General features: G+C 51.1%; 1 protein-coding gene across 1 annotated transcript in view; it reads left to right on the forward strand.

The window, feature by feature from the left end:
* The window catches only part of TLL2 (tolloid-like 2), a gene marked incomplete at its 5' end in the record, with an annotated part of 97,848 nt that extends 77,964 nt beyond the window's left edge, over positions 1–19,884 (forward strand). Inside the window, 8 exons of the mRNA XM_005885466.2 lie at positions 5,786–5,911; positions 6,641–6,801; positions 7,418–7,598; positions 9,762–9,887; positions 11,845–11,972; positions 15,161–15,374; positions 17,659–17,909; positions 19,484–19,884. Coding sequence (XP_005885528.1) covers positions 5,786–5,911; positions 6,641–6,801; positions 7,418–7,598; positions 9,762–9,887; positions 11,845–11,972; positions 15,161–15,374; positions 17,659–17,909; positions 19,484–19,618 — 1,322 coding nt within the window. The remainder of the gene's footprint in view (positions 1–5,785; positions 5,912–6,640; positions 6,802–7,417; positions 7,599–9,761; positions 9,888–11,844; positions 11,973–15,160; positions 15,375–17,658; positions 17,910–19,483) is intronic.
* Positions 19,885–20,310: the final 426 nt, after the last annotated feature.

Here is a 20,310-nt window from a genome sequence, read left to right on the forward strand (position 1 = left end):
TTTAGTCCCATTCATTGTTTTTGCTTAGGAAGGAGTTTGAGATGGTTATTTTTCTCTCTGGAAAAAGTGACAATTTCTTCTTGCTGTTGCCATGGATCAGTTTCCTGTTGCTGCTGTAATAAATGATCACAAACTGGGTGGCTTAAAGCAACACACATTTATTATCTCACCGCTCTGAAAGTCAGATTTTCTTGCCTTTCCCAGCTTCTCGAGGAGGCCCCCGTCTCCTTGGCTCACGGCCCCTTCCACCTTTGAGCCAGCAATGGCGGTCGGCCTTTCTCATGCAGACCTTCTCGTCCCGGACCTCTGCTTCCCCAGGTGCATCTTTTTCTGACCCCGACTCTCCTCCTTGTAGTTACATGGGTCCCCCCAGATAATCCAAGACAACCTTCTATTTCCAGATCTTTAATATAATCATACCTGCAAGGTCCTTTTTGCCATGGAAGGTAACGGATTCACAGGTGTCAGGAGCTAGGTCATGGACAGTTTGGGGAGGCCTTACTTTGCCACATGTCATGAATGATCATGAGGTTTTGTTCTGATTTTATTTATTTTAATTCTCCTGTCACTCTTCTCCCCCAACTTCCATCCCCAGGTCTATACATTGGGTACTGAGATTCTTTCCAGGGAGATACCTGGGCACTGCCCCCACTCCCACTCTGGGTTCTGCTGCTAGTCAGCGATGCACATTTTTGAGAGGACCAGCCGAAGCTGCAGAGTAGGGCTGCCAGATTTAGAGAAAACAAACAAAGCAGGATTTCCAGTGAAATCTGAGTGTCAGGTGAAGGATGACCTTTCAGCTGAAGTATGTCCCAACTCAAATTTAACTGACCTCCTGCATTTTTGTGTGGCAGCCCCACTGGAGATGCCAGTCAGGGCAACAGACAGAAGTGTTTCTCTCTGTGATGCTAAGCGAGTGTGTAAAGACTGAGTTGAGAACCTTGGCCTGCTTCAAGTAACCATGATAACCAGCTCCGTTGGCTGGTTAGAAGATCCCATCTTCTCCCTCCTCCCCACTTAATTCATCCAGCAGTCATCAAACAATGTGTCAGGCGCTGTGCATTGGGGTTGGGAACACAAAGGGACACAGTCTTTGTTCTCAAGAGCTTAACATGGTGAAAAAGACTGCAAACAAATGGGCAATGGTATTGCCAAAGAAGTGTGAACCTGGGAGGAGGCCAGGAGACCGTCAGACTCAGCCTGGGGGTGCAGGGCAGGTGACCCAGCTACTTCAAGGGCATTTCAATTGGCAAACATCTTTTTAGATGCCCATGAAGGTGTTCACTGAGGCCCAACTACACCAACTTAGTGCATGGGCCCAGCTTGACATCTTTTTAATATCAAGGAGAATGACCTTGACCCTGAACCAGGGCTGGTGGAAACCTCACTGGAACCTATTAAAGGGCAAAGAAAAGACATCTATTGAGTGTGCTGGAAACGATGTTAGTTATTTCACTTTATCTTCAGAACAGCCCTTGGTAGGTATTATCATTACTCCCATGTTCAAGCTGAGGAAGCGAGTTCTCAGGAGGCAGAGCTAGAACTAGACCCTGGACCTGCAGGATTCCGCAGCACTCTCTCTTCCCACGGCAGACCAAAAGCCACAGGCAAGTAAAGGAGCTTGACTTTCTCATTCATGTTTGTGATTTGATGCTGACACTCTTGTTACCATGGGAGTATAGGGAGAAGGGCCCTGGGTTCAGCATCTGAAGTTCAGTTTCTAGTCCTGCCCTCGTGTCTAACTAGCCATCCACTCTTGGGCAGCCAGATTGCTTTTCTGAGATCGGATCATACCTCCTCTGTTCTCCACTCTATTCCCAGTGCCTGGCCCTCAGTGGCCTCAATAAATACTTACTGGGCAATGAATGAAGGGTGAGGCTCAGACTCATCTGTGGATTGGGCAACCTGCTACCTACCTTTTGGGGTTCCCATGAGGATGAATGAGATGGAGATCGCAGTCTAGAGGTCTGCTGTCAACGGATACAAAAGGCCAATCACAAATGCAGGCCACATGTGTAATTTTAAACTTGCTAGCCACCTTACCAAAGCAGAAACAGAAACAGGAGAAATTAATTTTAATATATTTATTTTACCCAATATAAATATACTATCATTTTAATATATACTATCATTTGATATTTAATCAATATACACAATATTAATGAGATGCTTTACGGTTTGTTTTTCATACTAAGTTGTAAATCCAGTGTGCTTTACACTCACAGCACATCCCAGTTTTGACCAGCTGCATTTCACATGTTTGATAGCTGGTGTCTGCCATATAGTCAGTGCAGGTCTAGAGACTGGGCACAGCCAGCTTCTTTGCCCAGCTGTTTCCCAAGAGTCCATAAGTAGGATGTCCTGTGAATCCCCGGTGCCCAGTGCGTGTGTCAGGACTTCTCTGGTGAAAGGAGCTAGAAGGGTAACTACAAGGCTGCGCAGAAGAATTGGACCAAGTCTAAGAAGCTCTGGCCTTGGTGCCAGTTGGCAAGAGGCTCTGCTCAGGGCCCAGCTGGCGTATGACACTGGCCAGGGTGCCAGCTGGCCTCAGCACCCCTCTCCGGGTGCCAGATGGCATCCCTCTCAGAGCCTGCTGGCTGGGCAGCTGGCAGAGCACCTCACATTTCTGGTTACTTCAGGAGATGGCAGGAGCATTCGAGGATTGGCAGTGCCACTGTGGTCACACACTTCCCACAAAAGTATATGAGGATTCCCACCTCGGTCCCCACACTCCTCTGTCCCATTGCCGATGGTGTTTGATGAGGGGGACTAGCATCTTTCAAGGTACTTCTCTTTCCTTAACCCTCTTTGAAACAATTTTGGGATCCTACCTGAGTCATCTCATTATCTAACCTCAAAATGGTTCCTTCTTTCACTAATACCATTTGGAGAAGGCAAAGAAGCCAGAGCTCCCGCTACGCAAAACTGATTCCTGGTTCAGCTTCTCCCACCCCCACCCACACTCTTCCAAAATTTTCTGGCAGACTTGGCCTTGGCCACTACAGCCCAGAGCAAGCACAAACCCTTGGGCTTGGAGCAGACGCGACTGCACCGTAGCATGGAGGCGATACAGAGGACAGCCAGGCTCCCACTGAGAGCAGGGTCCCTCACACACTTCCATACATCCACCCACACTGGGGAAGGATTGGAAATGGCCCAACATCCCACTGCACTTGCTGGCGAGAGCTCAGGTGTAAATGTATACCTGTCACCCACCTTCCTGGATCAATCCGCCCATTCTTCTAGTGTCTGGAGGGACTACGTTCCCTTTGATTTAGGCCCAAATCCATTCCACCAGCCCGCCTCCCTCCATGTGGCTAAGATGGCACCAGGAGGCTTAATCGTCTGTGATCCTCCCTTTCTTGCCTATGACATACATGTGCCTTGTCCACAATCAGAGCATCTTCTGGCATCAGTCTCCTCCCTCACACGCCCCCTGCCCCCCTTGGTCCTCTGTTCATCTTAGTCTATTTTGATGTGATGGGCATTTCCCACAGTTCCTTTCCGCCCTTTCCCTAGGCCCACCAGCCAGTTTCTTGACTCTGTGGTGCTGCTCATCTAGTCTTCATGGGCCCATTCCTGGCACATTTTCCTTCTTTCTGTTCCTGCCTTGTCTCACTCCTCTCCTCAGGCCTACTCTCATGTGATTCAGGTATGGCCAGGTGACTTTATTCTTTTCACTACCCCCATCACTGTGACTCTGCACCCTCAGGAATTTCAGAAGAACCCGCTGCGGTCTATAGTGATAGCTGCCGTGTACTGACCCTGTGCCTATGTGCTGGATACGTCACACGTGTTATTTTCAATCACCACAACCCTAAAGTCAGGTGTTATTATTTTCCTTGTTATAAAGCAGGAGGAATGCTCAGAGGGGTTGAATCACCCAGTTTGTTGGGGGAAGATCCCACCCCGGTCTGTCTGGCTCACTCTAAGGCCTGGACTCTATTTCTCCTTATCGCCGATACTCCTCCTTCTATAACAGTGGTCCTCAACCTTCTGGCCCTTTAAATACAGTTCCTCATGTTGTGACCCAACCATAAAATTATTTTCGTTGCTACTTCATAACTGTAATGTTGCTACTGTTATGAATCGTAATGTAAATATCTGATATGCAGGATGGTCTTAGGCGACCCCTATGAAAGGGTTGTTCGACCGCCAAAGGGGTCGCGACCCACGGGTTGAGAACCGCTGTTCTTTAAGTTCTAGCAAAAGTCAAAGATAGTGCTTTGCATATTGTACAGTGATAAGTAATTGCAGGACTGTTACTCTTTTAGCACACTTAATATTTATTTTTACTTGAGGCCGTGGACAACTTTAACCCCCTGCCCAGAGCATATCTCTCCAACTGACCGACTTATTTAAGGCTTTGTTGAGCCTACGAACACATCACTTTAGAGTTAGCTATATTACTATCCAATATGTAAAGTGATGGGACATCTGCAAACTGTCTTTTACCCAGTGAAGGGCAACCTGGTTGACAAGTATTTTGTGCATCCTAAACAAGGAAGGCTGGAAGGAAATGGGTTTATTTGATCTGGAAGAGGGCAGAGTGGAGGGAGACATTATGGTGGAGGGTTTGCATTTTCTAGAGGACCAATGGGTTGGAAGTTTGAATTTTGACAATTCAAATTGCAAAGGACAAGAAATACTTTGAAAAGCAACGAGAGCCTTATTTCTGGGCATTTTCAAGCCGGGTCGGAAAAAGCCATCCATCAGAAATGTTATTAAAAGAATCCTTGCTAGGACCCAGGATCTTTTCAGGTCTTTACCAAGGAACTCAAAGATGTCCTGATTTCTTTTACTTACGTGCAACATGGTCCTTTTGTGGACAACTCTGTGCTTGCTCTATTCCTACCTCCCATGGTGTTATAAACCACCACTACTTTCCTCCCTGCCCCAACCCTTTCCTCTTCCTAGATTGGAGTTTATTACTATTATTATTAAGATGTCTCAGTGTTCAGATTTCCCTTCACTAGGCTCTTGGCTCAGGCCACAGCCTGTATGCTCTCTTTCAGGGATAGAGATACTACAACTTGGCAACAGAAAATAATGATCTTTCCTTTTATTTCTGATACTCTGCTTGGAGATGCCCAAAGCCTGGGGTTTTCTGGTCTTCAGTGGTTCCCTGGGCTGATGTGTCTAGGAAATTCTCTGACGAATCCCTGGTTCTACTTTGGACAGCACTCCTGGGGTCCTACTTGTGTTACTTAATTGCCCCATACACATCCCTAGACACTGTCGATGCTGAATCCCATGTGACTCCCCTGCTGCCTCTTTCTGCGAATTCTCCTGAGCAGAGGCTAACCTAAGAGCCCGGCGTTTTCTGTAACCTTGAAGATCTCCCTGTGCCCACCTCTTCGGATCATTTATAAAAATGCTAACTTGCAGGTTCTTGTTCTATCCCTGGAGAATACTTATACATCTTCATCTAGAAACGCGTCCCTTTTCCTCACCCTTTACTTAATGTCCCTGAGAAGTTCCATATTTGGGACTGGGGGGAATTTGGTGGCATTGAAATGGGTTCAGCGTTTGGCATGGAACCTTTGAGGGTTTTTCAGAAATCATAAATGAAGACAGCTGACTGAACCCTTCGACGAATGGAAGTACCCAGGCCTCTCTCTCCCCAGCAGAGCCCTGCTGCTGCCTAACCAGTTACTCTTGTGTCCCCCAGGAGCCATTCTTGTGCTTGGAGGACACTTGTTGGGGACCCAGGCCGTGGGCTGTGATGGGCAACAGACCAGGCAGCTTTGTCATCTTTTAACCGGAGTCACCTTTTCCCCAACAGAGGTGGACGAGTGTTCCTGGCCAGATCGTGGCGGGTGTGAGCAGCGTTGCGTCAACACTCTGGGCAGCTACAAGTGTGCATGTGACCCTGGCTACGAGCTGGCCGCCGATAAGAAGGCATGTGAAGGTGGGTGTTGGACCTGCCACGCTGGAGTGAGAGGGGGTGGGGGACAAGTCTTCGGGGAAGCGGAGCAGAGGTGGGCCCTGGCTGACTGTGCAGTACCAGGGACAGCTGTGGCGGATGACCCACCTCCTTCTCGGAGGGAGAAACAACTCGATCAAGTCGTGAGTGTGAGAGGACTGCCCAAATGACATGGACTCCATCCAAGGCACTGTAACTGGAGCCTTCCCTTATTTTCTCCTGTGACTGCGTAAAATTCACATGATTACAAAGGTAGAAGATAAGAGCAAGGGAAAACCATGAGCACTTGGGTGTGGCTCAGCTAGGAGCGCATTCCGTTCGCTCCATTCCCGCCTGGCTGGTGCCCTGTCTTCCTTGCCCACCTGCGTGACTGCTTGTTTACGTAAACCAGGTACAGTGCATAGCCTGGTGCAAACATTGCTAACTTTCCTTTGGTCCAAGTCATGTGAGCTCCACAACTACGCCACTGGGTGACAGGTCAGCACAAATGCATTGCCCTTATTTTTAAAAGCGGTAAAGACTTGTCCTCAACTTTATCCCTCCAAATCCTCCGTAGAAACGGACTAGAAGAAAGGACGCTGCATTCATCGGTTCAGATTGTCTAACCTTTTTTTTTTATTATCGAAGAACAGCAGGGCCTAGTGCTGCTTCAGGGAACTCGCAGTCACTCGGAACTAATGCCAAACCAACCGTGCTTCTGTTTCCCCCGCGCAGTGGCCTGTGGCGGCTTCATTACCAAGCTGAATGGAACCATCACCAGCCCTGGGTGGCCCAAGGACTACCCTACCAACAAAAACTGTGTCTGGCAGGTGGTGGCCCCGGCTCAGTACCAGATCTCCCTTCAGTTTGAAGTGTTTGAACTGGAAGGCAATGACGTACGTTTCTGTGCTCTAATTGATTGGGGATTGTGTTGGGCTGTGACTCATGAGGGGCTCAGCCGGCAGGGAGGCGGCTTCCTGGGCATCTTAGCTGCGCAGCACGGGGGACGGCTTGTGCAGCAGTTTCAGCTGCACATCCTCTGCAGACAGGGTGCTTGGGCCTCTTGTCACTGACAAATCCCAGGAGCATCAGGACGAGAGTGGAGGAGGTGGTCTTGGATGGGGGTGGGGGAGGTGGTCTGGACAGGCGTGTCCCCTGGGGAAGGAATCTCAGGTTAGTGTCTGGCTGAGGGGAATGGAGAGGGTGAGGTGCAGCTGGGGACCAGGATGGTATAAACAGCCTGTTCCCTCCCTTGGGCAATGGTCATGGGATGACCAAGTCAGCCGAGGTCCAGGCAGAGCCCTACAGCCAGAGTATAGTCAGGCGTGCCCAGGTCTGTCCCTCGGGCTGGAGGGGCCCCAGTGGGAGTCGAGAGGACCCTCCTGCTGGACCTGGCTGAGCCTGTCTGGCCACCTGGCAGGGTGCAGCTCTCAGGAAGGGGATCCCGCAGACCAGGGGTCAGGGGCAGGGACATGGGGGCACCGGGCAGCTCCCCACGTCACTTCCTTGCAGGTCTGTAAGTACGACTTCGTGGAGGTGCGCAGCGGCCTGTCCCCCGACGCCAGGCTGCATGGCAGGTTCTGCGGCTCCGAGACCCCCGAGGTCATCACCTCGCAGAGCAACAACATGCGCGTGGAGTTCAAGTCGGACAACACGGTCTCCAAACGCGGCTTCCGGGCCCACTTCTTCTCAGGTGCGGGGGTTTGGAGGCTGAGGGCCTCATGTTATACGCGGTGCAATGGGCACTCCAAACCCAAGCACTCCAATAATATTATTATTGGAGGCCGCGGTGCTGAGGGCCACCTGGCTTTGCCAGCTCCCAGCCTCAGGGCACCTGGCCACCCCTCTCTGCCCGATGCCCCTGACTCACAGTAGTTCCATAACCAATTGCCACCCACTGGGTGGCTTAGAGCGAAAGAAACGCACTCTCCCAGCTCTGCAGGCAGAAGCCCGAAATCAAGCTGGGGGCAGGACGGTGTTCTCTGCAGCCCCTGGCAAGGCTCCTTCCTGGTTCCTCCCTGGCTTGTGGTTCCAGAGCTAGTGTTCGATGATCCTCATCTATTCTTCAAGTGCTGTCCAAGGATTCTTACCTGTCCTCATGGAACAAGAGGGTGTGACTAAGATATACAGTGTTCAGTGGCCCATTATCTGCAGTGGGCAGAGGGTACAGAGAGGAGATGCCACCTTGACCGCTGACCCCTGCAGTTACCCCGGTGGGGGCAGGGCAGAGGAAGGAGGTTGGCCCTCTGTTATTACAGGAGAAGTTGGCTCAGGAGAGGGCTGCGTACTGCCCTGGTTTGAGCTAGAAGAACCATAACACTAACACCTCCTAACACTTGAGTTCAAACATAATCCTATATAATAAAGGGTAATATGCAAATTGACCTTAACTGTGGAACGACCGGTCACTATGATGTGCATTGACCACCAGGGGGCAGATGCTCAATGCAGGAGTTGCTCCCTGGTGATTAGTGCATTCCCACAGGGGGAGCTCTGCTCAGCCACAAGCCAGGCTGACGGCTGTGAGCGCAGTGGTGGTGGCGGGAGCCTCTCCTGCCTCCTCTGCAGCTCTAAGGATGTCCAACTGCAGCTTAGGCCTGCTCCCCGCTGGCAAGTGGACATCCCCCGAGGGCTCCTGAGCTGCCAGAGGGATGTCTGACTGCCAGCTTTGGCCCGATCCCCCAGGGAGTGGGCCTAAGCTGGCAGGTGGACATCCCCCAAGAGGTCCTGGACTGCAAGAGGGCACAGGCTGGGCTGAGGGACCCCCCTCCCAGTACACAAATTTTCATGTACCGGGCCTCTAGTAATAAATAGAGCTAACACTTATTCCAGGCTGGATACTGTTCTAAGGGCTTTCCTTGAACTAATTAATTTCCTCCTCTCAACAGCCCTGTGAGGTCAGGAACCAGTATTGACTCCACTTTAAAGATGAGGCATTTGAAGCATGGAGGTCAAGGGTGCATGAGGTCACAACAGCTGGAACTGGCGGAGCAGGGCTGGCACTTGGCCCCACACTTACCTACTCCACAGGCAGGAGGTGGCGTGGGACTGTGAACGATGACCCCAGGCCTCCAGTCACACAGGCCACTTGCTCACTGAGTGACCTTTGGCACATTAGCATTCTCAGCCTCAGTTTTCTTATCTGTAAAATGGGAGCATAAGCACCTTCCTCCTAAGGTGTGTGAGAATTGACTTAGATATGTATGGAAAGTGCTTGGGAGAGTGCCCATTGCATAGTAAATACTCAGTACATGGTAGTATTTTTATTATTGTTAACATTAGCCCATCCTTTAAGGAGCTCCTTGTTTTGGTGGGGAGAAGGGATGGAGGATATATATATATATTTAAGTACTTTAGTAGCATGGGGAATTGCATATAGTCCAGGGCCATGTTATACCCAACACATGCTGCCTCCCTCCTCCTCCCAGAGGATAATCAGAGTCAGGGCAGTCAGGGAGGCTACTTTTTTTTTTTATGACATCACTTTTACTAGTAAGTTCAGTCATATGCTTGTCATTGTATACTCATCATGGGGTAGGGAGGCTACTTTTGAGTAGGGTTCTGAGCTGAGAGCGACCATCCCAAAGTGGCAGTTCCCCTAAGGCAGCGGTTCTCAACCTGTGGGTTGCAACCCCTTTGGGGGTCGAACGACCCTTTCACAGGGGTCGCCTAAGACCATCGGAAAACACATATATAATTACATATTGTTTTTGTGACTAATCACTATGCTTTAATTATGTTCAATCTGTAACAATGAAATTGGGGGTCACCACAACATGAGGAACTGTATTAAAGGGTCGCGGCTTTAGGAAGGTTGAGAACCACTGCCCTAAGGAGAGTCCATTGATCTCCCCAGACAAGGATGAGTGCGCCAAGGACAACGGCTGGTGCCAGCACGAGTGCATCAACACGTTCGGGAGCTACCTGTGCCGGTGCAGGAATGGCTACCGGCTCCACGAGAACGGACACGACTGTAAAGAGGGTGAGGCTGGACCTCGGGCTGGAGTGGTGGGGGGTGCACAGGCAACCTACTCCAGGCTGCCGGGAGGGTGCTCGGTGTCAGAGTGAACCCCACTGAGGCTGAGCATCTGCCTCCCCCTTCTGCCCTCTGCCCTCCTGCTGAGGACTCATGTTCTCAGGGCAGCTCACTCCTTCAGGAGGCATGTGGGGCCCCGCACGTGCTCTCCTGGAGTTATTATTGCCAAGTGGTTAACCCCCCAGGCTCCGGGCTCAGACTACCTAGGTTTAAATCCTGGCTCTGCTACTTACTAGCTGTGTGACCTTGGAGAAGTTACTTAACCTCTCTGGGCCTCAGTTTCCTCTTCTGTTTAAAAGGGGGCTAAACCTACCCCCTTCTTAAAGGTTTTCTGAGGGTTAAATGAGAGAATGCCTAGAAAGTATTTCAGACAGTCTGGCCCATATTAAGCACTTGAAACATTACCATCTGTGTCATAATATTATTAACCATATGCAGGTCTAATAGTAAAATAGAACTGGGACAACTTTGCTCCCTGTTCATCCACTCCTGGGAGTTCTCAGGACCAGATGGCTTTGACTGTCCAGTCATTTTGGGAAAGGCCTTCCTGTGTTCCCACCCCGCCCTGCAAGGGGAGTGTGAACATCGTGGGTAAACACACAGGCCTCCAGGCCTTGGCCCCAGCCACAGGGCCCTGCAAAGGACATCAAGGGCGAGGGATAAACATCTCAGAGTGAGATTTGGCTGGGCTCACCGTCTGCGCAGGCCCTTCCTAGACTGTCACAGGATGAGCTAAGATGTCCTTAGAAGCAGGATGCAGCCGCCCTCCAAGCCCAGCCCTGGGACACAGACAAGGGCAGTCATGGGTTGGGTTGGGAGGCGGGTTGGAAGAACTTGGAAGGAGCTGTCATTCTGGAACTTGTTGTCAACCCCCTGTGAGGTGGGCCTCGGCCAGAACAATGCGTGCCTCATGTGGTGTGGGGGAGGCCACGGGGGATATAAAGTCCATGGAGGTCCTGCCAGCTGAGCCGTGGCTGCTTTCCTGTGGGTTCCCCTAGGGTGCGGCAGGGGTGAGCAGCAGGGGCCTCCTGCAGCCATTTCACCCCCCACCCCACCTGCTCTTAACTGCTTCCTCAGCTGAAACCACGGGGGGACGGGGCCCACCTCCTCAGCTCCCTCTACTTCCTAGTCAGTGACAGCAAAGGCAGGCCCAGTTCAAGTCCTGACTCCAACCATTACCAGCAGGTCACTTACCTGCTCTAAACTTCTATTTTTCTCATTTGGAAAGTGGGAAGGAGAAAATGAGAGGATGCATTCAGGATGCTTAGCACAGCACCCACCACAGAGGGAGACACACACTAGCTATTGGTCAAAATGCTACTCATTGAGCGGGTAACCAGGGCAACAGCTGTAGTCTCCAAATGAAACTGCTCTGAAAAAGTGAAAGGAGTATAGATACGAAGGCACAGTGGTGAAGATCTTTGTTAGCACTTGCTAAGCCTTTTACAAGCGTCTCACTTACTTCACATAATCTCCCTCTGAGTGAGGTTGGCGCTCCGTTCACAGATAAGGACACCAAGATTTAGGTACGTGCCCAAAGTCCCAGCTTGAAGGTGGCAGAACCAGGACTTGAGTCAGGGTCCATCTGACCCCAGGGCCTGTGCTCTTAACCATGAACCCTACTATATTCCTAGTGATAACCATGATGTGAATAGTAATAATAAGAAAGATTACTTGGCTCCTGAGCCACCACCAGGAAGGCGGCTAAGCCAAATAAAGCGACAAATCCCTAAGCCAGGTGACACTTGATTCGGGCTGACTCCAGCTCCCACGCTGCCCAATGACCATGTGACCGATAGAGGCGGGGGGGGGGGGGGGGACTTCTTAGAATGCCTCCTATGATGCCCCCAAGTGAAGTACTTCTCTCTCTGCGTCTCTCTCTCCCCGCCCCCCTTCCCACCAGCTGGCTGTGCGCACAAGATCAGCAGTGCAGAGGGGACCCTGGCGAGCCCCAACTGGCCTGACAAATACCCCAGCCGGCGGGAGTGCTCCTGGAACATTTCTTCCACCGCAGGCCACAGGGTGAAACTCGTGAGTCGTTTTCGTAGTTAATGGACAACAGGGACAGGGAGACGTGGTGTGAGTCTCTGCTCCCCCACGTCTCAGCTCTGAGACTTGGGGAAGTGACTCAGCATTTCCAGGTCTCAGTTTCATGATCTGGAAAATGGGGGTGCCTCCTCATGGGGCTGTTGTGCAGATGAAAAGAGGGTTCACATAAAGCCCTCAGCGCAGGGAGGCAGGTGAGGCAAGCTCTATGAATCGCACCTGTTCACCGTGGCACCAGTTTGAGGTAGAACCTGCCACACGGTGCTGTTTGAGATTTGTTTCCTGTTGTAATTTTTTTTTTTACAAATTAATACATTCACTCTTGAATTTAGAACATGTATCTCCCAAACCTTTCCTTAAAGTCCCATCCCTGCATGAGATTGTGGCCTGCACACCACGCCCAGTTATTTCCAAGATAAAGGAGTCTTTCCTACAAGTCTCTTTCCCGGCCCTGAGGGACTCCCAGGCCCTGGAGCCTAACACAGCCTCTCCTGCCAGCTGGAGAAGTTGCTGTACTTGAAACAAACAGTTTTTAAATGGGTTTGTTTAGACTCCGGGGATGAGTAAGCTCTTCAGAAGGCATGTGGATGTCCCTCTGAATTACGGACAATAACACAGGGAGAACGGAAGGAACAAAGGAGAGTACGATAATAAATAGACCATGGCCCTGGGGTTCGCTAGGGTGCTGACTGGCGAGAACAGTGAGGACAGGTGGGTGGAGGGCTGGAGCGTGGGTGCTGGTGTCTCTCTGTGCCAGGCCTGGAGTGTCGAGGGGTGGAGAAGGCAGGGCCCCTCACCACAGGGTGCTCACAGTGGGCACCTCATACGTATGGCTGCCCATGTGTGCAATGCTTTCGGGTGCTGCTCTCTTGAATCATCAGAATAGCCTTGAATCTGCGTTGCAGGTGAATTAAAAAGAGCGCCTTAGAGAAAGGCATCCTTCCCCGAGACTGCCATCTGCTGGGAAATGCTCCCAATGGCAACATAAATATCTGACCACGGCGGGGGAACGGCGCCCCCTGTGGTTAGGAACGTGCAATCTGCACAACTGGACAGGAGCTTCTTGTCCAAGGGCCACAAGTAGTTGCCGCAAATGTCTTTTCCTGTTCTTTAAGGTACTAAAGAACTAAAACAACTGATCACAGTGGCCACAGTTAGGCCAGACCTCAAATTTATCTGAGGTCCATACACATATGCGCTAGTTTTTTAAAAGAACTTCCTTGGGAGTGGGTGGTGGATTTATTGACCAGGCTCTATTTTTTTGCGAGTTAAATACTTCCGAGTAGCTGGTGTTCCGCTGCATGGGGACAGCCAGAGGTGTCCCAGGGACCTTTGGGGAGCGCCTGCACCTCTGGCTCACTGTCTCCCTTCCAGTGCGTCACCCACCCTGGTGCCATGGTCTCCCCCTCCTGCTCCTGCCCGCTGTCCTGACCCCCACTCTCCAGCCCTTTCTATAAGGTGTGAAGAGCTTTGCCCATTTCAAATGTGTTTGTCATTCCTATGAAGGCCTTCACTGCTAATGGCCCCTCTCCACCCCCATCCCTGCTCTGTCTCCCCCGTCCCTTTCTTGTGAATTGAGATCCCCCCTTCCCCAACTATTGTCCTCTCTCCACTCTGTCTTTTGATCCAAGTCTGTATTAAACACTGTCCCCCCTCATCTGTCCTGTAGGCAAGCCATCAGTCGGTCAACTGCCCAACGCCTGAGAAATCCTACATTTTGGGGGGGACAGGGAGGAGGGAGGCAGTATGGCCTGATGATGGTTAGAAGTGTGGGTTGGAGCCAAGATGGCTTGGAGTCAAGTCGCGCTCCATCCTCTAGCTGTTTAAGCTCGGGTAAGCCACGTAACTGCTCTAAGTCTCAGTTTCCCCTTCTGCACATTGGAGATAATAATAGTTCTTCCTTCCCAGCATCAGCAGGATTGAGTGAGAAAACGCAGGGCTCTGCCTGGGAAAAGGCCTTCTGCTAACATCAGGCCCCTGGGGAGCGGTGTGCCCACATAAAGCTCAGGCGCCTCCTCTGTGCTGCAGGATTACACCGTGTAGTGTGGAGGGTAAGGGCGCGGTCATGCAAGCAGGGACCTTGGGCAGGTCCTCTGACTGCTCTGTGCCTCAGTTTCCTGTCTGTAAGGTGGGGGTTATCATGGGAGACACGTCACAGGACCGTGAGGATTAACATTTGTAAAGCACTTAAAGCAGCTCCCGGCCCCAGGAGCACTCGCGCCGCTGCGCTGGAGAAGCTGCGTGATGTGATGGGAGGCGCACAGGCGCCGCCACGCCGAACCCCGTCCCAGCTGCAGTGGTCACAGTAGCAGCGGCTCCTGCCCTTGCCTACTGGGTTGTTCTGGAGACCGAGAGAGGAGCCAAGCCCAGGCCTCTCCAAGATGTCACCGTGGCAACAAACTCTTTAGTCCTTGGTCCCCTCACATATAGAAGGACAATGATAATTACCTCCCTTCTCAGGTTCTGGGCGAATCAAGCAGGATAATGCCAGCACATAGCAGCAAAGGGGAGCTATGCTGGGCATGAATGTTCCCATTTGACAGAGAGGAGGAGTGGAGCTCATTCGTTTACATGACTTACGCAAAATCACACGCAAGTAAGAGAAAGAACCAGGACTCAGATCCAGAGCTCCCTCCTGGAGAACCCATCGCCATGAGACAGCTGTTTGTTGATACACCAGGTGGCCCCGATGGCTGTGCTTCTACCGTCTTTCTGTATCTCTCTTCACACTCAGGCTTGTCAATGTCATTCACTGATAACACTGCAGTTCGGCTGCATTTAATGGGGCTGAATGAGGTTGAGAGTTTGTTGCCTGCTCAATGTCAAATTAGTCAGAAAAATCCATCTCTCGCTATGTCTGTTTATACAGAGTGATTGAAACTATAGAGGTTTCATAAATATGGATTAGAATACATTATAATAATTAACACTCACTTTGCATACTGATCATTCTAATGATATTAAGAAAAGGTTAAATTGTAGCGGCTCCTGCCCTTGCCTACTGGGTTGTTCTGGAGACCGAGAGAGGAGCCAAGCCCAGGCCTCTCCAAGATGTCACCGTGATCGCCACGGCTCCCTGTCCCCTCGGCAGCCAGATGCGCGTCCCGCCCCACCGGGTCCTCGCCCGGCTAAACGCCAGGCCCTGGCCTCACGTTGTGCTTTTCCATCTCCAGACGTTTAATGAGTTTGAGATGGAGCAGCACCAGGAATGCGCCTACGACCACCTGGAAGTGTATGACGGACCGGACACCCAGGCCCCCATCCTTGGCCGTTTCTGTGGCAGCAAGAAGCCAGACCCCGTGGTGGCTGCGGGCAGCAGCCTGTTCCTCAGGTTTTATTCAGACGCCTCGGTGCAGAGGAAAGGCTTCCAGGCGGAGCACAGCACAGGTGCGTGGAGGTGGATGGGGGAAGGGCGGGGACAGGACTGCCTTTTAACATGGCTGTGGGGAGGGAGGCGTGTGATAGCATGTCCCGTTGAAAACGAAACATGGGCAACAGTAGGGGAAGGTTGTTTTCCTTTAATGTCCTTCACTGGCAACATTTAAAGTGGACAGTATTTTATTGGCGCCACATTTCCTCCGCCCCTTCCTTCCTCCCATCCTCTCTTTTAAAAAGGTATTTGTGATTTTGCTGGTCTGTGCAACCCAGAATTCTAGGAGCTGAGTGCTGGAGAGTAGTCCTTTCTAAGGACCGGTCCAGAAAAGGGAAAATAGTTCAGTGCTTTTGGTGCCCTCTGTTTTTCCTTCACTTAAATGTGAGCTTTATTTGGTCCTTTGGAGGAAATATATATGCTTATAACTGACATCTGCTTTGTTAAATAGAAGAATGTCAGTAAGAAGATTGGCTCTGCTCTTTCGCCATTAAAATGTCACCGCCTGGGATAGAACCCAGGGAAGCAGTGTTGACTCTGATTCTGGTGTAAGATTGTGGCCCTTTGGCTAAGTGGCAGCTGCCCGAGACCCACTCAGAGTCTGAGATCAGGGGACCCTGTGAGGTTCTCTGATCCCTTGAACAGCCCCAGCCCTCAGCTTTCTTGGTTTTCAGAGCCAGAAAATAGGAATCAGGTAAAACCAAAGGACAACCAGCACCCACAGGCGGCTTAGCTGTCCTTCCCTTCTAGAAGACACTCCATTATCTGCACCCTCTCAGCTCCTCAACAGGCTCTAGCTTCCCAGCAGGAAATGTAAAAGCCATGGACTAGTGACTTCACTCTCTTGTCCCTACAGACAGAGCATAGGTGCTTGAGGTGGGTCAGGGTCCCAGCAAGAAATGGGGGAACACTCAGATGGAGTCATTATTTGAGGAGAATTTAATAAGGGACTATTTACAAAGGGGCGGGCAGGGTGTGGGGACACCACAGGGACAGGGCAGCGACCAGGACTAAGAACTATAGGGCTCTTACTACCCCCAGGCCCAGGTGCAGGCATAGGTTCTGGAGCCTGGCAACAGAATGGGGGGTAAGCAGAGGGTACCTGGACAGGAGCTGTGACTTTTAGGTGAAGAACGCAGCCTCAGTGACCAGGCAGGGAAGGAGCCTGGGACTAAATACCTTGACCTATCTCCTCCCTCCCCTCATCTGCTGGTCCTTCCCTGACTGAACCCAACCCGGAGGCAGAGGGCAGAGGGCAGGGGGCCCACCCATGTGGACCTGGAGATCAGCCTCCTGGGGATGGAGGGGGATCTGGCAGGAGGGAGAGAAGTCATCCTGCCCTGCTCTATGCCCATTTCATCGCCAGCGGCATCTCAGGGATGTGAGGTTTTTCAAAGGCTCACACCTAGAAGAAATTCTAAGCCAGAGCACAGATGGGCCCGGGAGTTGCGGTCAGACAGGACTGGGGCCAGCTGGGCCTGGACGAAGCAGAAGGCACGCCCCAGGGAGCTCTGGGCCCCTCGGAAGCGTGGAACACATTGAGGACAGACAGCAAGGAATTTACTTCCAAAGTTTCTGGTGTTTTCTAATCTCTGATCACTGTCATTTATCCATTTATATTTTGTGGCCTGTAGTGGCCTAGACACGAGATAGCATGGGACCCAGGCCAAGCAGAGTTACAGTTCTAGTAAAAACCCCAAAAGCCAAGACTACAGAATACAAAGTATGAGGTAAGCTCACTGGTGACACGCACAGGGGCCTCAAGGGTGCCTGTGGTCAGTGCTCTGAAATGCAGGAGCCTGTCAAGTCTCTTCTGAAGCTTCTAGGTTTCAGACCTCACCAGCAGTTCTGATGTGCTTTTGGTGCCCTCTGTTGGCAAAAGTTACAAATTACAGCAAGTCAATTGGGCTGGTGTGAGCCCTTGGTAGATGGCTCTAGCGCTCTTCCAGGGAGTCAAGTGGTTAAGATCCAGGCGGCCAGCTTTTTCAGCAGTAGGCTCAGATATTCCCGGAGGCCTTACGTGGCTCAGCCTGGGGACATAGGACCTTGGCTGTGAGGCCCAATTTGGATCCCGCAATGAGCCCTGACACTCAGAGTCACAGGCCTCTGTTTACTCCTCTGTAAAATGGGATGATGACACTTGTTTGGCCTCTCCCACAGGGCACGCACAGGCTTTGCAGACAAAACTGGCCTGGAATGAGGGGGTGTGCAGAGAGAAGTCCCAGACTGGGAAGTGGGGAGTGGGGGTGGCAAGGGGGTTCTCTGTGCCGAGGGGGTATCGTGGTTCTCTCTTCGCTCCAGAGTGTGGGGGCAGGCTGAAGGCCGAAGTGCAGACCAAAGAGCTCTATTCTCATGCCCAGTTTGGGGACAACAACTACCCAAGTCAGGCCCGCTGTGACTGGGTGATCGTGGCGGAGGACGGCTACGGCGTGGAGCTGATATTCCGGACCTTTGAGGTCGAGGAGGAGGCGGACTGTGGCTATGACTACATGGAGGCCTACGACGGCTATGACAGCACGGCGCCCAGGCTCGGCCGCTTCTGTGGCTCGGGGGTGAGTCCCAGTTCGCTGGGCCCAGGGGGCAGAGCATGGTGATAAAGAGCCTGAGTAGTGGAGTCAGACACCCACTTACGAACACCACCAGGAGGCCTGTTCTGCTGGGAAACAGTGGGAAATGGGAGAATAGTCAGAGAGGAGGGTGGGAGGGAGCCAGGGACCAATTCATACAGCCTTGGACTGAGGTCAGCTACTGAGGAGCATTTTCCATTTAAGACTGTTTCCTAATTTTGCAGAGCACCTACCCCCACCCCCATTTTTATTTGGCCTTAGGCTTTTTAAACTCTCGATTGTATTTTTGTATATTTACAGTTCTCTCCCCAAGCAAAACGAAATGCCTATGGAAATGACAAATCTCCATCTTCGGTTATCATCAAGATCATCATCATTTTTCTCACTATCACCTCTTTCCTGGGCCACCTCCCCAGGACAGGGCAGAGCCCTTTTGCTCACCACTTCCCCAGCACCTGACATAGGCCTGCCATATCACTGGTGCTAGTGAAGGTGTGTGGACCAGCAGAACAGCGTTCTGGTCCCACTCCGGCTGTACCACGCTGGGCACTGCCCACACCAGGCCCTCAGCCCTCGGCCCTGAGGCTCATCACTCAAGCTTCTTTGCTGTTGGCTGGATACATAGCCAATCATTTTGGATTCACTAGTGCTCCTGGTGCTAAGCAGAAGCTCAAATTGGCATTTATATGTCTGAATAATTTCCCTTCATCTTCCTGTACCTCCCAAAAAGAAAGGACAAATGTGTGACGTAACCAATGCGTCTTCCATAGATAACATCTTTCAAAATGTGGGTCCACATGCAGAGGAAAACCTTGGGGCGTCCTGAGCAGTGAAATATGTGGGAAGTCCAGTGTGGTTCCACTAGTATCTGGCAGGTAGCAGCAATCTATATTCTTTCTTTATACTTCCTTGTTAATTTTGTGTTCGTCCCTTGTCAAGACTTAATTACTTCAGGAGTAAGTCCACCTAAATATATTTTAAAAGCTGGAAAATTTTAGTATCACCTTTTAATCAAAGCAATCAATCGCATCGTATCAATCAAATCAAATAAGTCAAATCAGTCAAATCAAATCAATCAAATCAGATCAATCAAACCAATCACCATGGTGCCCTAGCGCTGGGTGATTCATGGTACACACTTGGCCACCAGAAAGACCGGGGTTTGGGTCCTACCTGTCTGTGTGCACTTGAGTCTCAGTTTCCTCATCATAAAATGGAGATCGCACCTGCCTTGTAAAGTTTAGTAAAATTTATGTGAGATAAGATCCGAAAGCGCTTAGACCAGTGCCTGGCCCATCTATGCCCTTAATCAATTCTATGTGAGCTGTGTCCAGGGTTGTCTGTGGAAAAGCAGGGCTGGGAGCTCCTGGAGCAGAATTTGCAATGAGCTCCTTCAACAGGGAGCGGGTTTTGGTGCTCTTCAGAGTCTCTGGGGCCAGGGAACTAATGGCCCCCATCAGCCATCCCATGTCTGGGTGAGGCCCTGGCTCATCCTTATTTTAAACTCCAACCACAGTCATGCGGCTTAAAGTGCCCTGTTTCCTTTCTCCTTCCCTCAGCCGTTGGAAGAAATCTACTCTGCAGGGGATTCTCTGATGATCCGCTTCCACACGGACGACACCGTCAACAAGAAAGGCTTTCAGGCCCGGTACACCAGCACCAAGTTCCAGGACGCCCTGCACATGAAGAAATAATGTCGATGTTCTTGGAAGACAGTGACTGAGAAGGTTGTTGTTGTTTTTTTAAATAAAAATAGCACCTTGTGAATCTGCCCTAAAAAACAATGTACAGTATTTTTCTCAAACAAAACCTCAAAATCTAGCCTTGGAGGCGTGTAGTTGATGAAGCTTGGCCAACAAGGAAGAGAGATGTTCCTTTGATTCCAGTTGCAGCATGATCAGTTATGGACTTTTAAAGATGAAGGTTTGAAGCCACTAATCACTCAAGCTATGCCTGTCATTACCCATGCTCCTTGTCCCTTCTCCTATGGGGCAAAAGGCCAGCCCCCGGGTTGGTCACTACTCCATTTCTGGACGTGCTTCCGTAGGTGCCAGTAACCTGACTGTGTGCTGGAGACCCCGGCTGTCTTCCGTCTGCACTGGGCAGTGAGGACGAGAGCTTGACCGAGGCTGGTTTGTTACTCACAGCTTTGGGCAGAGACTCTTCCAGAGACAGGTTAACCAGGAAACCCAAGAATATGGACGTCAGGACGGAAACAAGCATCACAGTGAGCAGCACACAGAGGGAGCTCGAGTATTGAGAGTCATTGTCACCAAGTTGGGAGACCTCAAGCCTTTCTTCTGTGTCATCAGCTCTCCCTGCTCCCTGGGTTTCCCCCTCATCCCTAAGTGCATCAGGGGGCTAAGGCATCTGCTGTGAATCCCAG

This window comes from Myotis brandtii, unplaced genomic scaffold, assembly GCF_000412655.1.
Source record: "Myotis brandtii unplaced genomic scaffold, ASM41265v1 scaffold902, whole genome shotgun sequence".
Classification (NCBI taxonomy): Eukaryota; Metazoa; Chordata; class Mammalia; order Chiroptera; family Vespertilionidae; genus Myotis; species Myotis brandtii.